At 38.3% G+C, this 22,723-nt stretch overlaps 1 protein-coding gene across 1 annotated transcript in view; it reads right to left on the minus strand.

Annotated features, from left to right (window-relative positions):
• Nucleotides 1-12,326: 12,326 nt before the first annotated feature.
• LOC126155944 (phenoloxidase 2-like) overlaps nt 12,327-22,723 on the minus strand; it is a 306,288-nt gene continuing 295,891 nt past the window's right edge. Inside the window, exon 13 of the mRNA XM_049916267.1 lies at nt 12,327-12,869. Coding sequence (XP_049772224.1) covers nt 12,651-12,869 — 219 coding nt within the window. The 3' untranslated portion in view covers nt 12,327-12,650. The remainder of the gene's footprint in view (nt 12,870-22,723) is intronic.

Consider the following 22,723-nt stretch of genomic DNA (forward strand, 5'->3'; position numbering starts at 1 on the left):
GATGATACCGAAGGATGCTGTATTTGCTTGTCTATAATGGAATTCAGTATACAGGATCACCACTTTAGCCAACTACAGCTTATCTCCATAGTAGTCAGGCAATAAACTTTAATTTTCTTAAGCTCGAACACCAATCAACTGAAAAATTTAAGTCAATACAAATGATACTAATAAAAATCAAAGAGTAAAGCAGATTGTCCATGCACTCGTTGCTACAGAATAATGCTGCATTTCATTGTGCTTTCATGGATGTTCTGGTGACACCCACACTTTGTTACAGAGACTGCAGTCTAATATGTGCTGTACCATGCAGCCACAGTTCCAGTATGCATGGTTTCCTCCTAGAGGGTGGTACTGTTCCTCATGCGTCATGTCCTAGTGCCTTCTGCCGTAGTAATTGGTAAGGTTGTGTCCGATTCACTTTCTTGCTGACTCGCCTTGTAGTGGATGTGATACGATGTTGAACACAATGGTTCTGTATTCAAATCGAGAGATTGATGACATGGTGTTTACGTATGGAAAGGCAAATGGCAACGTGCAGTGGGGAGCAAGGTTGTATTAGGAGATCTATCCCTGCCAACAACAAGCACAGCATTCAATGTTTGTCTGAGACACGGTCATTTCAGGAAGCAGGAAGACATGAAGGATGTACCCAAAATCCTCGGACACCAGACTTGAAGGAAAATGTGATTATCACTGTGGAAGGTGACTGCCATGTCATCATCAGGTAGTTGGACTGCCAGTACAGGTTAAGTCAGAAGACCATGTGAAACATTCTCCATGACAATTATTACTACTCTTGTCACTTACAACATGTGCAGGGCTTACTAGCAACAGACTTTCTACATTGGGAGCAGTTTTATCACTGGTTTCTTGACCAGGCAACCATCATTCCGGGATTTGTGGCATCCATCCTATTCACCAATGAGACCACCTTTATGCAGAGTGATGCCTTCAATTGTCATGTGTGGAATACTATGCAGGACCCAGTGATATGGTGACAGTGATCATCAGCACTGGTACAGCCAGATTGTGTGGGCCGGAATAAATAGCAACTATATTTTGGGACCAGTCTTCCTTCCACATCACCTAATAGGCTGGAAATATCGATGTTTCTTGTGGGTGACTTTGCCTAACCTGCTGAATGATGTGCCATTGATGATTTGAAGGGTTATGTGCCTGCTACACGACAGTGCTCCACCCCATTTCACCATGAACATCCGGATGCATCTCAATCGTGTCTTCTCTGGTCAATGGGTTGGGCGAGGGGGTCCAGCAGCATGGCCTACACATTCACCAGACCTCAGCCCATGCAGTTTATGGTTATGGGGCCGTCTCAAAGGTACCATGTACGCAGAACCCATTCCAGATGTGGAGACACTGGAGCAGCTTATTCACACTGCTGTTGACACTATTCATATGCAGCCTGGCAAGTGAGAAAGTGTGAGACAGAACATGCTACGGCATGTACACACATACATTAAGTAACATGGATACTACTTTTAGCGTGTACTGTAACTGTTGCTACATGGTTCAGCCTGTAGTAGACCACAGTGTCTGTAACAATACATGACTGAACAAATGGGTCTAGCATGGAAACTATGCATTTCCAAACATAAGTTCATTAGACCTTTTTTGTTCTGTATCCTCTCACTGATCAGTCCCTAAAGTTTGTACATGGTGGAAAAAAACACCCTGCATATATACATCACCAACCATGGTGACAGATTGAATAGACTTTGTTATAGATATACTTTGCTTAGCTCTTTGCAGTAAACAGTCAGTAAAAAACCCTTCCTCATCTCCCATGGGGTGAACTGCTCATAATTTATCTATTAAACAATTATAAGCACCTGCCTTCTTATCTCAGTCACTGTAGATCTGTTCATTGCTCTTAACTTTCCTCAAACAAGTCTGACTGCTATGCCTTTCACTAAATTTAGCAATGAACTCTTTAGAACACTGATATGTATCCGCCATTCTAAAATTCAGTGTGCAGATACAGACAAGAAACAGTAGCCTGAAGAAACCATTGATTCAAACACATTTTTTACACAAAATTTACTGTGATATGAAGCCCATACAATAAGATTTGTCCGCACTGACATGACTAGTGGTCACAGGGTTGAACAATTTTGCTCAAACCTCCAAATACAACTCCCATGTATGCTCATATCTCATATTTTCGCCAATCTCCCCTTCACAGGTCCAGACACTCTGTGACCAAAATGGTACTGAAACAGAGGATGACAGACTAAAGGCCGAAATACTAAATGTCTTTTTCCAAAGTTGTTTCACAGAGGAAGATTGCACTGTAGTTCCTTCTCTAGATGTCGCACAGATGACAAAATGGTAGATATCGAAATAGACGACAGAGGGATAAAGAAACAATTAAAATCGCTCAAAAGAGGAAAGGCCTCTGGACCTGATGGGATACCAGTTCAATTTTACACAGAGTACGCGAATGAACTTGCCCCCCTTCTTGCAGCGGTGTACCGTAGGTCTCTAGAAGAGCGTAGCGTTCCAAAGGATTGGAAAAGGGCACAGGTCATCCCCATTTTCAAGAAGGGACGTCGAACAGATGTGCAGAACTACAGACCTATATCTCTAACGTCGATCAGTTGTAGAATTTTGGAACACGTACTGTGTTCGAGTATAATGACTTTTCTGGAGACTAGAAATCTACTCTGTAGGAATGAGCATGGGTTTCGAAAAAGACGGTCATGTGAAACCCAGCTCGCGCTATTCGTCCACGAGACTCAGAGGGACATAGGAACGGGTTTACAGGTAGATGCCGTGTTTCTTGACTTCCGCAAGGCGTTCGATACAGTTCCCCACAGTCGTTTAACGAACAAAGTAAGAGCATATGGACTATCAGACCCATTGTGTGATTGGATTGAGGAGTTCCTAGATAACAGGACGCAGCATGTCATTCTCAATGGAGAGAAGTCTTCCGAAGTAAGAGTGATTTCAGATGTGCCGCAGGGGAGTGTCATAGGACTAATGCTATTCACAATATACATAAATGACCTGGTGGATGACATCAGAAGTTCACTGAGGCTTTTTGCAGATGATGCTGTGGTGTATCGAGAGGTTGTAACAATGGAAAATTGTACTGAAATGCAGGAGGATCTGCAGCGAATTGACGCATGGTGCAGGGAATGGCAATTGAATCTCAATGTAGACAAGTGTAATGTGCTGCGAATACACAGAAAGATAGATCCTTTATCATTTAGCTACAAAATAGCAGGTCAGCAACTGGAAGCAGTTAATACCATAAATTATCTGGGAGTACGCATTAGGAGTGATTTAAAATGGAATGATCATATAATGTTGATCGTCGGTAAAGCAGATGCCAGACTGAGATTCATTGGAAGAATCCTAAGGAAATGCAATCCGAAAACAAAGGAAGTAGGTTACAGTACGCGTGTTCGCCCACTGCTTGAATACTGCTCAGCAGTGTGGGATCCGTACCAGATAGGGTTGATAGAAGATATAGAGAAGATCCAATGGAGAGCAGCGCGCTTTGTTACAGGATCATTTAGTAATTGCGAAAGCGTTACGGAGCTGATAGATAAACTCCAGTGGAAGACTCTGCAGGAGAGACGCTCAGTAGCTCGGTACGGGCCTTTGTCAAAGTTTCGAGAACATACCTTCACCGAAGAGTCAAGCAGTATATTGCTCCCTCCTACGTATATCTCGTGAAGAGACCATGAGGATAAAATCAGAGAGATTAGAGCCCACACAGAGGCATACCGACAATCCTTCTTTCCACGAACAATACGAGACTGGAATAGAAGCGAGAACCGATAGAGGTACTCAAGGTACCCTCCACCACACACCGTCAGGTGGCTTGTGGAGTATGGGAAAAAAAAAAAAAAAAAAAAAAAACAGGCAATAATCTGTATGTGCAGATGTCTTATGTGCAGACATTTTCAAAACAGATTGTTGCGTGCGGTCTGGCCTTTAAAGATGAAAGTGAAAGATGACATTTTGACCTTTGATGTTGACAAAAATAACAAGTTACTTGTCACCACTGCCAAAAATGTTTGCATCATTTAAACAAATCTTTTCCCAGAAATGTTTTATAATGAAAAAGGATTGTGAGCCATGACAGCTTTAATTTGCATGGGCATGGCATTCCGCTGGTTCCACTAAGTACTTGGGCTGCTGCCAATATCGGTCCTGATCATATGACAAGAGCCAGCGTCTTTGGTTGAGGTGTGTGTTGTTGGTTTTTGGTGGGCCCTGGCATGGGAAGTTATCTGGAGGGTACGTGGCTGGTTTTGAGAGATTACTGCTGTCTGGTATGGACCTTGAGAAGCTACAAGTGGTTAAATTGCTTGTAACAAGCCTTGCCAGCTGGATTAAGGATTGCTAGCAGTGAGTTGCAGGAAGAGCAGTGGATGTCACGTGAAACCTGGTTGGCAAGTTCCAGGCCAACTCTGCAAACTTATATTTTACATCACCTCGAAGACCGCCTGTACGGATTGGAGGCAATAGCACCCCTGCTTGGAATCCTGGAGGTCACGGCTCCTTCACACCTTAGTGGAGTGTTGGTTTTTTTTTTATTGGTACTTGTTGGCGTAAGGCCACGTCTGTGTTAATGTGGAATTGGACCTGTCGTATTAACGTGCCTCTGAGTGATTGTGTGCGTGATCATTGGTCAGTGTAAGTGATGATAATTTGTTGTTCCAAGCTATATTCCATTCAAGTGTATGAGCATTCTCTATTATAAATTGAGTTGATGAAATTGAAATTGTAACATAGTGTGTCTTGAAGGCAAGGCACCCTTTTATAGATGAATACACTCTAGTAATTGGATTGCAGGTGCTGATATTTCACCTTGTTAATTTTCAACTAATTTTAAGGACTATTAATCTTGTTACTCATATGTGTAGTCACTTACAGAATAAGTTAATATTGCCTACATCCTAGGCATTCTCATCTGTAGCCTTATTTGTGCAGATTACTGTTCCCTTCTGATGTGTATTGGCAGGGTACTCTTGGCAGCAGACGCCGCATTCCAGTTTCCTGGGCCCTGAGCAGAGAAGTATTTTCTTTCTGCTGCAGCGACACTTCCATTGTCACACAATGTCTAGATTGGCTTGCAGTCTGGCAACTCTACCAGCCACCTCTGGTAGGCTCTAGTTAACTAAAGATGATTGTTTGATATGTGCCATGGTGGAGTGTCACCATTTAATCTGGAACTCTTGATTTACTTTATATTGTGAATTCAACAAGCAGATAAGCTTCGAAGCATGTTCTGCTAACCCAAAGTTTCTTGTTACTACACCTGCTATTTAACTACTCATTTAGACCTTGCACCATTATTGCTAGTTCTGGAGTGTGTTTAGTTTCAAAGCCCTTTACTTATGAGTATGAACTGGAGAGGTTTCTCCTCTTTTTACCCACAGTCATTAGCTAACTCCACTCATTGTATAACTTGCCTGCTTGTTGGCTGTGATATCCACCTGCTGTATTTGCCAGTTTATCTTGTATTTTGGGAGATTGTATATATATTTAAACATCATTGTCAGTGTTTCTGCAGATGTGTAGCAGTAGGGGGTCACATTTAAACTGTATGTTGTCCCAGCTTTTCTTGTATTTTGGGGGACTGTATATTTATTTCAGGGTTATTGTCAATCCTTCTGCTAGTGTGTGCCAGCTGTGAGTCACATTTCAACTGCATGCCTTCCTCGCTTTTCTTGTATTTTGGAGAATCATGTGTTTTATTTCTAAGGGATGTTATTAAGTTTTATAGATTGTTAAGGCCCTTCTGACAGCCACAATCAGTGACATGACTTGTAATCCTTTCTGCATTTTGGGTGGGTGTTGTCTATCTGTTTAAGGTATTAGTCATGCTTGGGAATTGTTAGTACCTTTAGTGGCAATCATTTATAATTCATTTTACTGGTAAAACTCAGTTTGTTGAACCAGCTTGCGGCCACACCTAGTTGGTGTTATTTTTTACTTGTATTTGGGGACTGTATATTCCTGGTTTCAAGTCCTGTTCTTAATGGCATAAATTGTTAAAGTTTGTTATTAATGAATTGATCCTGTTCAAGTTCTTTAAATTATTGTGAGCATTGTTATTCTCTTGACAAGGCTTTTAATTTGTAATTATAATAATTGTTGTTAAGCAATAAAGTGTGTTCGATAAAATAACAAATGATAAAATATGTGGATCCACAATTCATGTATTTTTCCTTAAAATTATCCCAGCCTTTGTTTTGAGAGATAGTAATGTGGTTTCCACAAAGTGTAGTAGCAAGTGATGAGGTAAGAAAAGAATCACAGCTTAAGCTAATTCATTGATGATTAAAAATATTAATTGCAATGCTAACAGACCACCCATGTTAACAGTTATAGATGGTTGTGACACCCTGCAACCATTAAAAGTAGTTAATAGTGGGATAGAAAAGTATACACTACTTCCAAAAGTAGTGTATTGAATATCAAAATAACTTGGATGCAACTAATAGAGACTATGGGAGAGAATCTGAACGTTAATGTCATAACAGAAGTCAAACAGCACTTACTACAACCTGGACATGTTAATATATTATCCATATTAACCTTACAGAGTCTTGCATTCAAGAACATACACTCTGAAAATACTTTAACATATTCTAAGGCAATTGAAACCATACTTCCAGATATTGAAATAACTGTCAGTGAGGATGGACAACATGTTAAAATGTAAATGTCATGTGGCTAGGACCTCCCGTCAGGTAGACTGTATGCTGGGTGCAGGTCTTTCGAGTTGACACCAATATGGTGACCAGCGTGCTGATGGGGAAGAAATGATGATGATTAGGACAACACAACACCCAGTCCCTGAGTGAAGAAAATATCCAACTCAGCCAGGAATCAAACCCAGACCCGGAGGACTGACATTCTGTCGCGCTGACCACTCAGCTACCGTGGGCGGACTGACAACATGTTGATAAATTACAGGAAACAGAGAAACTAAATTTGATTTATGGCATGAATGTTCCAAAACATAAAAAGAAAAGAATAACTTGCAAATTACTGATGTCAAAGATACAGCAGATATTCAGCTGCCTCTACTAATAAGGAATTCACTGGAGTTGAGCACATTGCTTCTAAGTTTAGTGAAGGAAACATAGATTACCTTTTTTCCTCAAAGGGAGCAAACAGAGCTGATGTTACAGTTCAAACAATACAGATAGCAAGTTTGATAAATTTATGACCATAGATAAACTTCTTTTAATTATGTATCTTTTCCCAAACTAGCATCAGTAATAAATTCTGTATAAGATAAAACAAGTGGACCACAGCAGGAATAAGAATAAGGCAGAATAAGAGGAGATTATATTAATACTAAAAGAAGACCACAAATACTGTTTTAATAAAATATTTAAACAAATATTTTAAAAAATATTCTTATTTCTTAAAAGATACACAACCTCACCCATTGTATTGCCGTACTGAACTTCAAATTTGGATACAAATTGTATCCCACTGAAAACTATTTATAAAGTTAGAATGAAATATTCATTCATTGTATTATGGGACTGACAAGAAGTCATACACCCAGATGCATATTTTTGAGTGTTATAAAAAGATGCATTGTCCAATATAGCACGGTACATTTCTGCTGTTGATGTAAACAAAGTTGATGAAACAAACAATATAAACAAACATTACATAGCGGAGATGCTGAGTCACAGATAGGGACAACAAAAAGATTGTCACAAGTAAAACTTTTGGCCAATAAGACCTTCACCAACAATAGACAACAGACACACACACACATATACGTACACACACACTCATGTAAGTTACTCTCATGTCACAGCTCTGCCCGACTGTCTCACTGTTTGCAAGTGATTTTATATACATCACTAAGTGCCGAGGGTTGCATTTTGTCTTTACTATTGACTAAAAATTTTGATATGTTATTGCTATTATAAAATGCAGGTCTGTTGTTGTGTGACTTTAATTTTTTTTTTCAAGATTGTCTGAAATATTGTAAATGTGTGCAGTTTTGCGCCAGGCTTTAAAACTGTTGAGTGACTGCTGTTGGCCATCATACATTAGTAGTATATTTTATTTATTTTCTTTTCTCATTGAATATTATCAGTCAGGACAGAGCTACAGCCATTGCTGGAAGTGATTTGTTTGATGGTTTGTAGTTCTGTTCGAAAGGCTGATTTGGATAATGGAACAGATGTGAGGAAATGCACCATCTGCCTGTTTATTGCTGTCTGGATGACTGTATCAGTAGCTATGTTTTTTTTGTAAATGCTAAATATGTGTTTTCTTATACTAAAATCTATATTAAGGCACAAGAATATTATAGAAGAGCCTCCAAGCTGATTTTTTATGTTGTGAGAAACTAAATAGTTATTGAATTTGAGTCCTATCAAACAGATGAATCTGTTCTTACCTCCATGAATGTCAATACATCACTCACATAAAAGATAAAGGTGCAGAAATGTACAAAAACACTAATTTTTATACTATTGTGCAAAAAAATGGGTCAGTTCTTGGGCCCATTCTCTTCATTCTATATTTTAATGACCTAGCAGAAAAAACAAATAATGGTACAACAATACTTTTTGCAGATGACACAAGTATTGCAATTAGATCATATGGTGAAGACAGCCTACAGCAAACAAAAGTTAACATAGTGGTTCACTATTAACAAGCTTATAATAGTTTATAATAAATTGTGAAAATAATAGTAGCAATCAATTTCCATGCTGCACAGAAATTCCAACCTGCAACACTGATTTTTAGTATTGATGGAAAAATTGTCTCAGTGGCATAATTTGAGATGCAGCTCAGCAATCTAAGTAAGAAGCTATATATATCTAAAAACAAAGATGATGTGACTTACCAAACGAAAGCGCTGGCACGTCGATAGACACACAAACAAACACAAACATACACACAAAATTCTAGCTTTCGCAACCAACAGTTGCCTCGTCAGGAAAGAGGGAAGGAGAGGGAAAGACGAAAGGATCTGAGTTTTAAGGGAGAGGGTAAGGAGTCATTCCAATCAAAAATGGCTCTGAGCACTATGGGACTCAACTTCTGAGGTCATTAGTCTCATTCCAATCCCAGGAGCGGAAAGACTTACCTTAGGGGGAAAAAAGGACGGGTATACACTCGCACACACACACATATCCATCCACACATATACAGACACAAGCAGTCTGCTTAAGGTAAGTCTTTCCGCTCCCGGGATTGGAATGACTCCTTACCCTCTTCCTTAAAACCCAAATCCTTTCGTCTTTCCCTCTCCTTCCCTCTTTCCTGACGAGGCAACCATTGGTTGCGAAAGCTAGAATTTTGTGTGTATGTTTGTGTTTGTTTGTGTGTCTATTGACGTGCCAACGCTTTCGTTTGGTAAGTCACATCATCTTTGTTTTTAGATATATTTTTTCCCACGTGGAATGTTTCCTTCTATTATATTCATATCATTAATAAGAAGCTATATACTTTTACATAAGTTATCCTATGTCAGCAGGCCCATTCAGTCGCCACTGATGTGTGGAAGTAGCTTTGGGGTGGCAGAAAAACTTTAAAATTACAGAAAAAGATTGTCAAAGAAATAAAACAAGATAAATTTAAAGTGAAACTGAAACAGTTCTACTTTAAATATACAAAAATGTCAAGTGTTTACATAGAAAAATATTACAAAAATAACAAATTATGGGGAATAAAATGAATTTACAGTTTGAATCTGATATTTGTAATGAAAACTGCTGCTTCTGTACTACTGGAATATCATTAAAAATAGTGCAACTGATGAAACAGTTGGAATCAAACTTATTACCTTCAAATATGTTATTGTTCTTCTTATAATTATGTTACCAGCAAGCAATGGATGTTGAATTAATATTTCAAAACCATACTATGTATACCATTTCAAAGCTGACGTGTTCTATATGATATATGCCTGCAGTGTACGAGGGGTCTCAAAAAGTTTCTAGACCAACTCCATTTATGGTCACTTTCACTGAATGTCTTTCCTCAGATTCCTTAAAACCTGGCAGTAGAACTTGCTATTGATGGTCTGCTCCATGGGGACAAATTTGTGTTGCACAATACAACAAATGTTGAAAAAGATGCAACTGGTCGTGTTGCAGACCTGCCTCATCTTTTTTTGGCATGGAGGCAACGGGCTCTTCCACTCTGAAGACTGTTGCTTTGTCTAAACATGATGCTAGCACACCCATATTTCATCATCTGTAATGATCCTTAATATGAAGGATGGGTCAACCACAGCATGCTGATGCAATGTTCTTTTTGACTCTGGATCAACAGGCTGGGGATGAACTTGGTATCAATTCAGCACACATTGAAATCACATGTAATGGTTGCTTGCACTGTTCCACATGACACACCAACATCAGCAGTCTTGGCATATTACAGAACTAGTGTCAAATTTCTGATGCACCCCCCCCCCCTCCCCCACCACACACACAACAAATTACCATTTAAAGTACTAATAAAGGAATAAAAATACAAAGTATTCATGCTATGCCTTTTTTTATATGTACAATATCCCCTGTTAGTCCAGTTTAGTATTGGCCTCACAAACCAGGTGACAGAAGCATTTTGTAAGCAATGCTCATTGTAGAATGACTGCATTTTCACAGTATCCTGTTAATGAATTGAAAGCTGCAAATTGTATTACCTGTGACTCAGTGTATATGAGCATTTCATTCCACATTATTATAAATGAAAGCTGGAAGCATGAATGATCAACAAAACATTGGGAACAACAGCCCATCACCTTGCTCCCACAAAGAAGCCAAAAGGTTTTGACCTACTGAGGAACCTCTGGTGCCACCTCAACAGGTTAAGGACTGGTTGTTGTAGCTACTCCAGGTACAAATGGGGCTGGATCAGTTCACCAATGTGTGAATGTAATCAAGAAGAGCAGACAAGTGAACATCTAGTCCAATGCTGTCCACTTCATTCATACCCTGGAATTCCCGACAACTTGGTGACTCTCAAACCCAGCTTAATTAATCATTTGAAAAACACAGACTTTAAGGTTTAATCTAGTCTTATATCATATGTATATTGTATAAAATCACTTGTCTTATATCAACAGTATATAGTTTCAGATCACCATACAATTAAATAATGAAAAGTCACAAATAAATTGTAAATTATTGTTACACATAGGTATGAGTTAACTGATTCCAACTGTGGTCAATTACATTATATTTACAAGATACCAAATTAAATTTTTTCATTTTATGAAATGCGCAATTTCACATTTCTGAACCGGTGACAAAAGTTACCAGTCTTTGCACTACTTTGAAATCGTATTGAGATCTGACTGAATGTTTGTGTAGCTCTTTCATACAGGACTTCATTATGGATGAATGCATCACCTGCCAGAAGTCTAAGGTTACTATACGGTGTGTCCACCAGGTCATTAATATACAATATGAACAGCACAGATCCCAATATACTTCTCTGGGGCACAACTGAAGTTACTTCTAGCGTCCAAGACTCTCCTTCCAAGATAACATGCTGTATCCTCCCTACCACAAAATCCTCACTCTATTCACAAAGAAGAGGGATAAAATGGAGTAAAATTTGAAATTACATTCGGTTTATAAAGAACAACAGAAGATAGTCAGCTGGTACTATGTTATGGATCAATAGCATCATCTGCACTTTGCCACAAAATGAGCAACAAACCATGTACAATGGGATAAAACCTCTAGCAAAGAGAGCTGATCTGTTCAACACCAGCTCACAAGCCAAAGTGAATAACTGAAAGATGGCAAGTTTTTAAAATCGAAGTAATTCACAATTTTTTGGTTTCTATGTGATGGTTTCCACTTGAGATGTTAAAACAACCAAGAAATAAATTGTAATATCACAAACTATACATTACACAAGAAATTACATTATATTTACACGATACCAAACTAAATTTTTTTCATTTTATGAAATGCGCCATTTTACATTTCTGAACCTGTGACAGAAGTTCATGTCTGACTCTTCCTTAAAAAAATTTCAAGGCACAAGACGATCTGTTAAACATGTGTGCCATCTGTATGGAAACTGTTGGTTGCATATTCCATGAAGACTAAAGTGTGTACTGCAGTGAGTAGATTTCCAGTTATGTGACATGTAAGTATTAAAAAATAGGATTTATATTTTAATTTTTGTACTTTTACATTTTCAGATTTTCTGCTTTATTGCATATCAGTAATTTATTGTAGACTTTTATTTTTTTTCATAGCTCACTTTTTCAACTGACTGAAATAATTATCAGAAACTGAGATCTGAAGACAATCTTGTATTTGAAAATATTTCAGGATATTTCTCTGTCTCTAAAAGAACAATCCCACAAACTGAAAGTGTGATGTTTATTCTTCAGGTACACAAAATGCACTTATCACTGGAGAGTGATTTAGAATATTTGTACACCAATGTAAAAGAACAATGTGACCCAAACAGATCATAAATCTGATGTGCTATGCACAGAAATGGTCCTATTATATACTTAATGTATCACTGTCTTACAAGTATTATCTTCTGTTAAATAGATTAACAGTAGGCATTCACATAAATGGTACCTTCATACATTTTGTCAAGTACTTTTAAAATCCAGTTTCTGAAATTCTTCATATTTCTTTTATTTATTACTGTCTCGCAAATGGAGGTAGTATTTTGTCTTGAAATCTGATCTTCACATTAAGTACTCCCATGTTTGGAGTAATAAACTCATAAAGTGTATTGACATCAGCCCGAGGTAAACGATCCAGGGGATATCCCATTGGACGCCTGTCAGGGTACATTCGGTCCCGCAAGCCACAATAACTGTGAGCTTGTTGGCAGCCTTCTGATGCAGGTTGTTCTACCTGTCAGCATTCAGAAAATACATTAACATCAGAGCATACTGGCATATCAGTCTGTTTCAAAATAGCTCTGTATACCAGAGAACCATTATTTTAAAATGTATAGAAATAAATGGCTAGTTTCAGCCAGTGCTTATCATCAGATCTCAGTCTAAACCTTCTGACACAAAGTATCTTATCAAAGTTGGGCCAAACATAATGTGAAAACTATGTTCAATGTAATTGTAATAAGATATTTATATCAGAATAGTTACATCAAAAGCTGATGACAGACAATGGCCAGAACTTGTGATTTATTTGTGAAGTGCAGTAAACAAACATATTCACAAGAGACTGAGCAACAAATAATGGCTGCCTGGTACACAGATTTCATGTCTACTTTGATATGATCTGACACATAAAACACAATGAGGAATGGAGTAAGATAGAAAATGGACACACTGTCTTCATTACTTCCCTAACACAAATACATTCAACCAAAACTACCACAAATGGTTTTTAATTCAACCTATCAATACTAATCTGCATGATAACTGAGCAGCAATACCTCAACATAGGGCCAACTGAGTACTGGCAGGCAGACAGAAAATTACGTTCAACAGTCCATCCATGCAACAGTTCTTCATACAAATAAAATATTAGTTTTTAAGCCAAGTATTCACTTGTGGAAACAAGTAAAATTTACAAGGGGCAAAACCAATGTTGGCAGGAGGATTCTTGCTAACTTTGGAGCCTACTACACATAACCTTTAACAGTAATAGATAGAAATAAAGAAAGGCAACCAGTAAATGCTGATGGCATTTAGAAAAATGTAACACCTCAGTTAACTGCATTGGGTTTGTAGTTAGATACGATTACTTTATATGGCCTCTGGAAGGTTAGAAAATGCATATGGTGAGGAGAGAGTAGGCAAGTATCCATAAGCAGTGGAGGGGAATACAGGGGGCTTTCTGCAGCAGTACCAAAATGATTAATTATATAAACATTTTAAAAATGAGGGCATTGAATAAGGGAGTCTGAGACAGAGACAGACAGAGAGAGAGAGAGAGAGAGAGAGAGAGAGAGAGAGAGAGAGAGAGTTGGGGAAATCATAAATGGAGTATAGGTAAGGAATGGGGTGAAAACTGACAGAAGACAAAGGAGTGAGGCCAATGGACAGCAAAGGAGATAGCAGTGGATAGGTACTAGTGAAGGCTTATGCCAAGAGGATTCTGAGAATATTGCCTCCATGCCAAAGCCTTGCTGCCATTGAACACCATCCTTTTAAGTTGCCTGCTAAAAACAAACCCACCATGATACTCATTGTAAAGTTGAACACTTTTAATATTCCACTCAAATAGTTCTCCTTTTGGAGGAAGATATATAAATAAACTGAGCATTTAAGTTTTAATATGTTTATGTTCCTCTAAGTACCAACAGAATATCCCAAAAATTTTATCAAATATGCTAACATGACTCAATTGTTTGTCATATACAGCAGGTTGGTGAAGTCAGAGGATGGCCTAGAAATGAACTATAAAATAAATATTACTGTAGAACATCATTAGTGTATATTTACATTATCAATATGTCTATATTTCCCCTTGTACTGATGGAATATTCTATAAATGTTAAACAAAAATAGATGGCAAACTATAATAGTACAGAACAAATCCCATTCCATTCACTTTAAAGGATGCCATGAAGGCAAATTAGTATTGTTTGGAGTCCCAAGGTAAGTCACAGCAAATCAAAATCACTCAATAGGCTACTTTCATTGATACCATCAAAAAACCGAAAGGAAAAAATTAAAATTTGTGGAGATTTTATGGCCACAATCCACGTACAAAGTGAAAGTAAGACTTGTTTCATTCTGTCACCAGAAGAACTATTGCCCAAACTAAATGGAGGATGGTGCTTTTAGAAGGTGGATATTACAGATGCTTATCATCAGCTACCATTAAATAACGTCACCACATGTAGTACGAAACATTCTGTTTAGCTTACACAAAAATCAGTAGCTCCCATTTAGAGTTGCCAGTTTCCAACCATCTTTAGGATGTTATTTGAACAGCTAACTCACCATATTTCTCACTGTGTGAAATTACTTGGATCGCACTATCATCACTTGGGTCACTAAGAAAGAATGTATGTAAACTTTGGAACAACTATTTGACATCTTGCAACAATTTGGGCTGAAATGTAACATTATAAGTGTAAATTCTTCCAATTTCAAACTGACATAGGAACTTGACAGACTTATACACATATACAAGCAATAAACAAAATACGCATTTCATAGTGTATACAATGCACCTCTTGTTAATGGACAAATTAAATTATTGCATTAAATTCATACTAGATGCAGCAACAGTAGCAGCTCCTTACCTCCTGGACTACAAACATATTAAATATATTTGGATAGTGAAATGTAGGAATGATAAATGACTTAAAATATTACTGCTTTCACCTCCATGCTTAGTGTGTCTCACACCTGGTGGAACCACTCATAGTGACGGCAGGGGCAATACAATCATACATTAGTGCCCTCTATTACCTTCAGCTCAAAAATTCTAACCAGGGATAGCATAATTACTTCCAAACTGTAAAAGAGCCATTAGTGTTATGTATAAGGGGTGTGCAGAAGGAAACGAATTGGAGGCATAGTTACAGAAGCCAATATCTGTATGTTAGAAATACTGACCCTGGCTTTTCAGGCACCATGCTGCAGGAAGTGAATCAGAAGGGTGCCATCTTGGTCAAAGAAGCATAGGGGCAAATGATTCACCTCAGACGACGATGTCCAGCTGTATTTGCAGAACTGTTTAACATTGCAGCCCTGGGAATTTTATGAGACAGCCATTCACCAACTTGTGTCACAGTGGGACAAGTGTCTCAACAGCCAGAGTCAATACTTCTAACATACAGGTACTGTTTTCTGTCGTTATGCCTCTGGCTTGTTCCTTTTTGAATGCCCCTTATGGTATGGCTTGTGCTGGTTATCTTGTGTCGATGGACAAAATTTTTTTTTCATGTGGCTGATGTATTTATATCTTTGCCACTTCCAACTGACATACTGTCTTAATTGCTTTCCGTACCTTTTTGAATGGTCACCATTGCTAATGGGAACTGTTCTGTGTCTTTTCTTTTTTAAAAAATATTCAAGTAATAAAAATTATTTGTCTCAAACTATAACAACTTAAAAAACTGTCTCAATCAAGTCTTTGAAGTGAGTTGTGAATCAAATAAGTTTTTCAGCATCCAGAAATTTGATGGAGGTAATTTTCAGTTGTGGAAATATCAACTGGAAAATATCTTTCATGCTGAGAAATCGCTGGATGTTGCTGATAGAATTAAAATAAGGCCAGATGCAGGCACACATGCGTGGGATTTGTGACATGAGCTTAATGCAAAAGCAATGCTTTTTATATCATTTGTTATGAGATTTGACAAGCTGTAAACTGTTATGTTGCCTACTATAGCAAATGATATGTAGAATCTTCTTAAGATAACTCATGAGCAGTTACAGTGAGACAACAGTTCTTCAATTATAAAATGCTACACTGTGATCCTACTGTGCAACATATCAGTAAAGTTGAAACAGATCTTGTAGATGTTGGTGAACCAGTGGTAAATAGAACTTATATGATGAAAACAGGCAGTTTGGTAATTTAATGCAAGGTTACTAAAATAACAGCAGTGTTGGTTGCAGATTGAAGAAGCAGCAACTACATTCACTGCTTTTAAGGTTAATCACAGAAAGGATAAAAACCCATATTCGCAAAGCAATTTAAGCAAAAATTCTGTGAACAAGAAGACTGTTGAGTGCTATTATTATCATAAGGAAGGTCATTATACAACTGAGTGGAAAAAAAAGACTATTTACACTGCCAACAGAAAATCAAGAAACTAAACTTCAGACTATGACTACAGAAATCTGAAGCATTTTGGCTATTAATTGTGATAATGTTTGGATTGCTGGTAGTGCTGCATCAAAACACATGACTTCGCACAAGGAATTGTTTTCGACATTTAAACTGTTGCAGAAGTTTGAAGTTCCTGTCCAGATAGTAAGCAATTTAGTTGTTGATACTGAAGGTATTGGATCAGTCAAGTTAAATGCATAGTAAATGGTGTACGGAAACCTTGTACTCTGGAGGATACATTATATGTACTTGGTTTGAAGAAAAATCTTTTTTTCAGTGAGAGCAACAGCCAGAAATGATTTATGAATTATATCCAACAACATGAAGATTAAGGTACTTCGTGACAAGCCAGTTACAATCAGTATAAAAGCTGAAAATTTTTTCAATGGAAAATACTGAACAAGCAAATTGTGTAATGTGAGACTTAGCTCTGTTAAGGCACAAGAGGTTGGGAAATGTAAACTTTGAGAATTAGAAAAAAGTGACTGACTGGGGTTTGCCGTGAAGCATGTCAGTATGGTAAACTGCATACGAGTGCAGTCAGTATGTTAAACTGGAGTGGATTTAGATCATATTTGTCAATTTATGTCTGTATCCCCGGAGAATTTGTTCCTGTAGATATATGTGTAAATATGCCACTTACATCCATAGATGTAGCCAACTATTTTGTTATTTTTATGGAATTCAACAACCTGTGAAAATGGAGATGTAGTCGTGCAAGATCAAACACCCTGTGCTACTGTAAAGGTTGCTTGGCTTGGAATGAATCTTAGGAACTGTGATGAAATTTCACCTCAGGTTCATTTCCAAAATTATGTGGCTTGCCCACCAATCATTGATGAACCACAAACTTTCCAGGAGGTGATGGCATCCAGAGACTCTGAAAGAAGAAATTTCTTCATTGGTAATAAATAACATATGGGAGTTAATAAGTCTACCTCCAGATAATCAGGCTATCAGTTGCAGCTTGGTTTACAAAATTAAATGTAAACCATGTGGTAGTATAATGCAGGGTGCACGCCTCTCCCCCCCCCCCCCCCCCCCTTGTGGGGCCAACCACATTGCCACTCATGCCAGTTAGCCCTCACACTATTCATTCACTTCTTTCGTCAGTCAACTTGACTTAATCAAGTTATCGAGTAGTTGTACTTTCCTATGAAGCACGCGCATCCATGTCATTGTATTTTATACATTTCCGTCTGGCGCATAGATAGCTAAAACATACCTACGAGAAAAATCACAGCCATTCTAGAGACCTCGATACATTATTCTGTCTGGTGTTTGAGAAAAGTCACAAATATTCTACTGTTTTCTTGTACAGATAACCTTCGATACAAAGCATTACGGACTATTCACCAAATAGGAAGCTAGTTTACATTCAGAAGCAAAAATATTAAGACTGAAGAACGAATAAGTAAAAAGTCCTAGTTGTTGCAAGTGCAAGTGCGAAAATTAGTCAAGATCAGTTGATTGTGATTCTGTTATACAAGTGTTGTCTGTTTGCCCTTGATCTGACTATCCTACTTTGCACACACTGTACAAAATATTTGCTTGTCTACCTGCATCTATTGCTACAGTAGAAAGAAGTTTTTCAGCACTGTGACATACAAAGACATGGCTTTAACATGTGATAGGATGAATTTTAGGATGGAAGAGTAAATCCATGGCCATGGGAGCATGCGTTTCAGGTGTCTCTGTGGTGTGTTTGAATGTGTATGTTATTACTCGAAAAAAGGCTATGGCTCGAAAGCTAACGTTAATGCTGTTTTCTGTTAAGTGTTTAGTGCTCCATGCATCTGCCCATCTAGAATTAATCATTTGAGGAAGAAAACAACAGTTGTAACTTTTTTATATCATAAGATGGCATCGTCTCGATTATGTGTAAAATCAGTTTAAATAAAATATTCTTAAACTTTGCATGTGACTTGATTATTTTTTATTACAGTAATAGTAAAGGTAGCTCAAGATATCTTTAGTGCCCCCTCCATGAGGTTTTTCTGTGTCTGCCACTGGTATAATGGGGTTTAAAGCTAGAGTATGTGCAAAAGGATAGTCCTAGAAACATGGATTTGATTATGGAAAATCTTTTTCAGCTGTTATTAGGTATGAATCAATTGATAATGTTTTAGTTTTGGCTGAAGTGTATGATATGGACATGAAACAATTTTGTATTTCAACTGCCTTCCTCGTTTGTTATTTTCAAGATGATATTTTCATCAAACAGCCAAAAGATTGGCCTTTTAAATATAGTGGTATCACTCTTAAACCTGTATTTCAGATTTGGGTTGTGTTACTATATTAACCAGTAAATCTGTTAGTTGGACATCTCACACGCAAATCTACAATGGATGTGAAGATTTGTGTGGCATCTGATGCAGGTGATGGAATAACATGGCTCTGTTTATTCTTGCAGAAGCTGAGTGTCAGTCTGGAACAACCAAATCAACTCTTTGTGGACAACCAAAGTACACTGCAACTGTTAAAAAATAATGAAAATAAAAAGGAGTAGACAGATGAAGTTCCATTACATTCATGGAAAGGTAAATGATGGTAGTATTCTTCTATCTTAAAAGAAGTCAGAAGATCAGTTGGTGCACCTGTTTCCAAAAGCACTTGGAAAGAAAAGTTCCACATTAATTTTAGTTCATTATCAGTTGTGTCTTTAAAATCAACAAACAACAGTGGGTGTGTTAGGAAGTATGGCTTGTTGTGCTGACTATCTTGTCAAGTCTGTGCACAGTTGGCCATGATTTTATTTAATGTTTCAGATGCTTTTCCACTTCTGACTAGCACATGATCTTTCATTCCTTTGTGTGATTTTTTTTGTCTTATTACCATTATTAATGGAATCTGTGTTGTGTCTTGTATTTGAAGTGCCTTTTTTATTTTTGTTCAAGTTATAAAACTTATTCATCTCAAACTGTAATAACTTGATTGTAGTCTATCTGACAATTACTCATTATATTTGCTCTGAACAAATAACACTATTATTTGACCACTATGAAGTTTCATGTCATAATAGACTACAAGTCACTGCTTACTGTTTTTCAACCCAAGAGACATAACAGACTGGATAGCTCAATATCCTCAATGCTGGGTGTCTACCCTAGATGATTACAATTATGAAATTATTACCACCCCATGGCAAAGCTAAAAAATACAGATTCACTGTCTGTTGTTGGTGAGAGCTGACACATTGTTTGATGTGGAAAACAGCATCTGATTCTAACTGAACAAATCCAAAGATGAATGTATATAAGATTACACACTTAAAGCATCCCATATTTATTGTCAGAGGTCATAACCCAGTCCTATGGGAAGTATAACACTCCATAAATTGCAAGATGGCCTTCATGAAAAAATCTGTTGTGGTACCCAGCTGTCAGCTAGTACCTTAACTTACAACATTGTCTGCTGATGCAATGAGGCATCATCCAACTGCCATAATATTTGCATGTGTCCTGAACAATAATACATCCTCCATTAATGAAGGAAGTTCTTTGGTTAATACTAAGAGGACATTTGGATACCCGTAAGTGAAACAATTATTTCACTGGTAACATTGCTCCCTGTCCATTAATGATAATATCGAGTGCCTAGCCCAAGAATGTAAAATTTGTGCACAGCATGAGGAACTCTAACTGCACATTTCATTCTACATCTGAGTTGTGGGATAGAATTATTGTGGGATTTTGCAAGCCAGTCTCAATGGATAATATCACGTGCTTTCTAGACCATTCCCTTCATCATCCTAATAGCCTAAATACCACAGCTGCAGTCCTCCAAGTGCTAGTTACATTCTTACCATAAGGGATTGCCTTATGTAGTATTCAGTGCTGACTCTTTTCATAATCACCTGAGGATTGTTCCCATAAAAGCGAGAAGCTCATGGACCCAGTCATTACCCACATATTTGAAACCCAGAAGTTGTTAACACTAGAGCCATTATTGGATTATGTGGAGAAGACAGGAGGATGCCCATACACTGGTGGAAGTAGTCATCTGTCACCAAAATCAATGGCATACCATCACTACTGTACACCTTATGAACAGAAACTGGTTCTGCCAAGGTCAAAGAGCAACAGGCACCCAATATGAAGTGCTTCCTCTGCAGGGTATGGAGCCCGCCTGGTCTTTATTCATTTCAAGAGCACCCAATTACAAAAACCAATAATGCCATAATACTGGACAACACAGAGCTCATGGAGGAATATACTCTCCATGAAATGTCAAGTCATATTTGACCTTACTACTCATTTTATATATGAGGAAAGAGTGTGGTGTTACTGGAGGCATACAAATCTACATATTTCATGCCATCAGAAGATATTTCTGTGGCTGGAGCTCTGAGAGTGTTCAATTGACAAAGTGCACCAGTGGAGCAGTGGTGTCATCCTTGAAGGCAGCAGTAGTAAAGCAGCCAAACGTTAGAGGAGACAGAGGAAAGCAACACTAGTTTTTTGAGACCATTCAAACTGCTATGCTACTACTAGTCTTAGTCTTAGAAAAGGGGAGTTTTGTTAAATTCAGTAAAGGTCCGGTTAGGCAATGAAGTCTGGGGCTGCTGGCAGTGTGTAGTAATAGTTGGCAGCCAGTAGGCCAGACAGGGTAAACATGGCGTGGAGCTGCAATGGTGTTATTGCATGCAAGATGTGTTTTTAGTGGTGCAACAACGAGGCAGGAAACCACAGCATTGCTTGAAGTTATTGCAATGTATGAGGCGAGGCAGTAGGCCAGAGTCAGGAGGGCGATGTGTAAATGGCTGTCATGTGGGAATTTACTCCTGCCATAGTTTCCGTCTCCTGACACTACGTCAGAAGCAAGGGGAAAAGCAGTATAAATAGACAGGCAATTTTAGCTAGAGGCAAGTGTGTGCCAGGTCAGTCGAGAGTTGGGTCGGACCTGTGCTGGTCTACGCTTATAAGGGCCAGTCTGGCAGCGATGTTGTAAATATTATGTGTAACCTGTACTTTATTTCTATTTACATGTTCGGGCTGTATTCTGCCTGTGGGGATGCAACACAGGGGCAGGACGGAATGGCAGATATTGATTACTTGGAGATTGAACCGTCTACCTGAAGGAGGGCAGTAACAGCGGCCTGCAGCAGGTCCAGGATGGGGTACTGGGGTCTGGGTGAGGCGTACGCTGCGGGAGGTGCAGCAATGCTGAAACAGCATTGGAGATGGTGGTGGGTGTTGCCATCTGGAAAGTACCACTAGTGGCCAGTTGCAGCAGAGCATCCAGGAGGGCGCAGGTTCGAGTCCGGTCCTGTCCTGGGAGCAGTGGTGGCCCGTCGGCCACAGGTAACCAGTACTACCACCTTTGTCCCATGGTAGGACAGAGCAGGCCAAACGGGGCAGAGGGCGGCGGGGACCAGGGATGGTAACAGTCTGTCACGACCTTAAACTTCCTACCATAAAGGTAACAACGAAAATATGTTACTCCATATATTGTGGCCAACATCTCCTTTCCCAGAATACACCCTACTGCACCATTTGAAGCGTCACATGATAAGATGAAGTCTTCTTCAAACTTCGGAAACATCAACACCGGACCAGAAACTAATCTCATTTTTAATTCATTGAAAGCTTGCTGGCATTCCTCCATCTATTGAAATTAACCCCTTTCTTTAAAAGCTTTGTTAATGGCTCGGCTATTTCAACAAAATACTTAACAAATTTATGATAATATGAACATAACCCAATATAAAATTGTAATTGCTTTGTTGCACATGGTGTCGGAAAATTTTGAACTGCCTCTGTTAACCGAGGATCGGTTTGAACCCCCTGTTCACTGATTACAAGACTGAAATATTTGACCTGCATCTGTGCAAAATTACATTTTTCTAAACTTAATGTCAGCAATCTTTTAAAGACTTCTCTTAAACGCGATACATGTTCTGGTATATCCTTCGAAAATACTATAATGTCATCTGGGTAAACAATACATGT

This window comes from Schistocerca cancellata, chromosome 2 (genome assembly GCF_023864275.1).
Source record: "Schistocerca cancellata isolate TAMUIC-IGC-003103 chromosome 2, iqSchCanc2.1, whole genome shotgun sequence".
In the NCBI taxonomy this organism is placed as follows: Eukaryota; Metazoa; Arthropoda; class Insecta; order Orthoptera; family Acrididae; genus Schistocerca; species Schistocerca cancellata.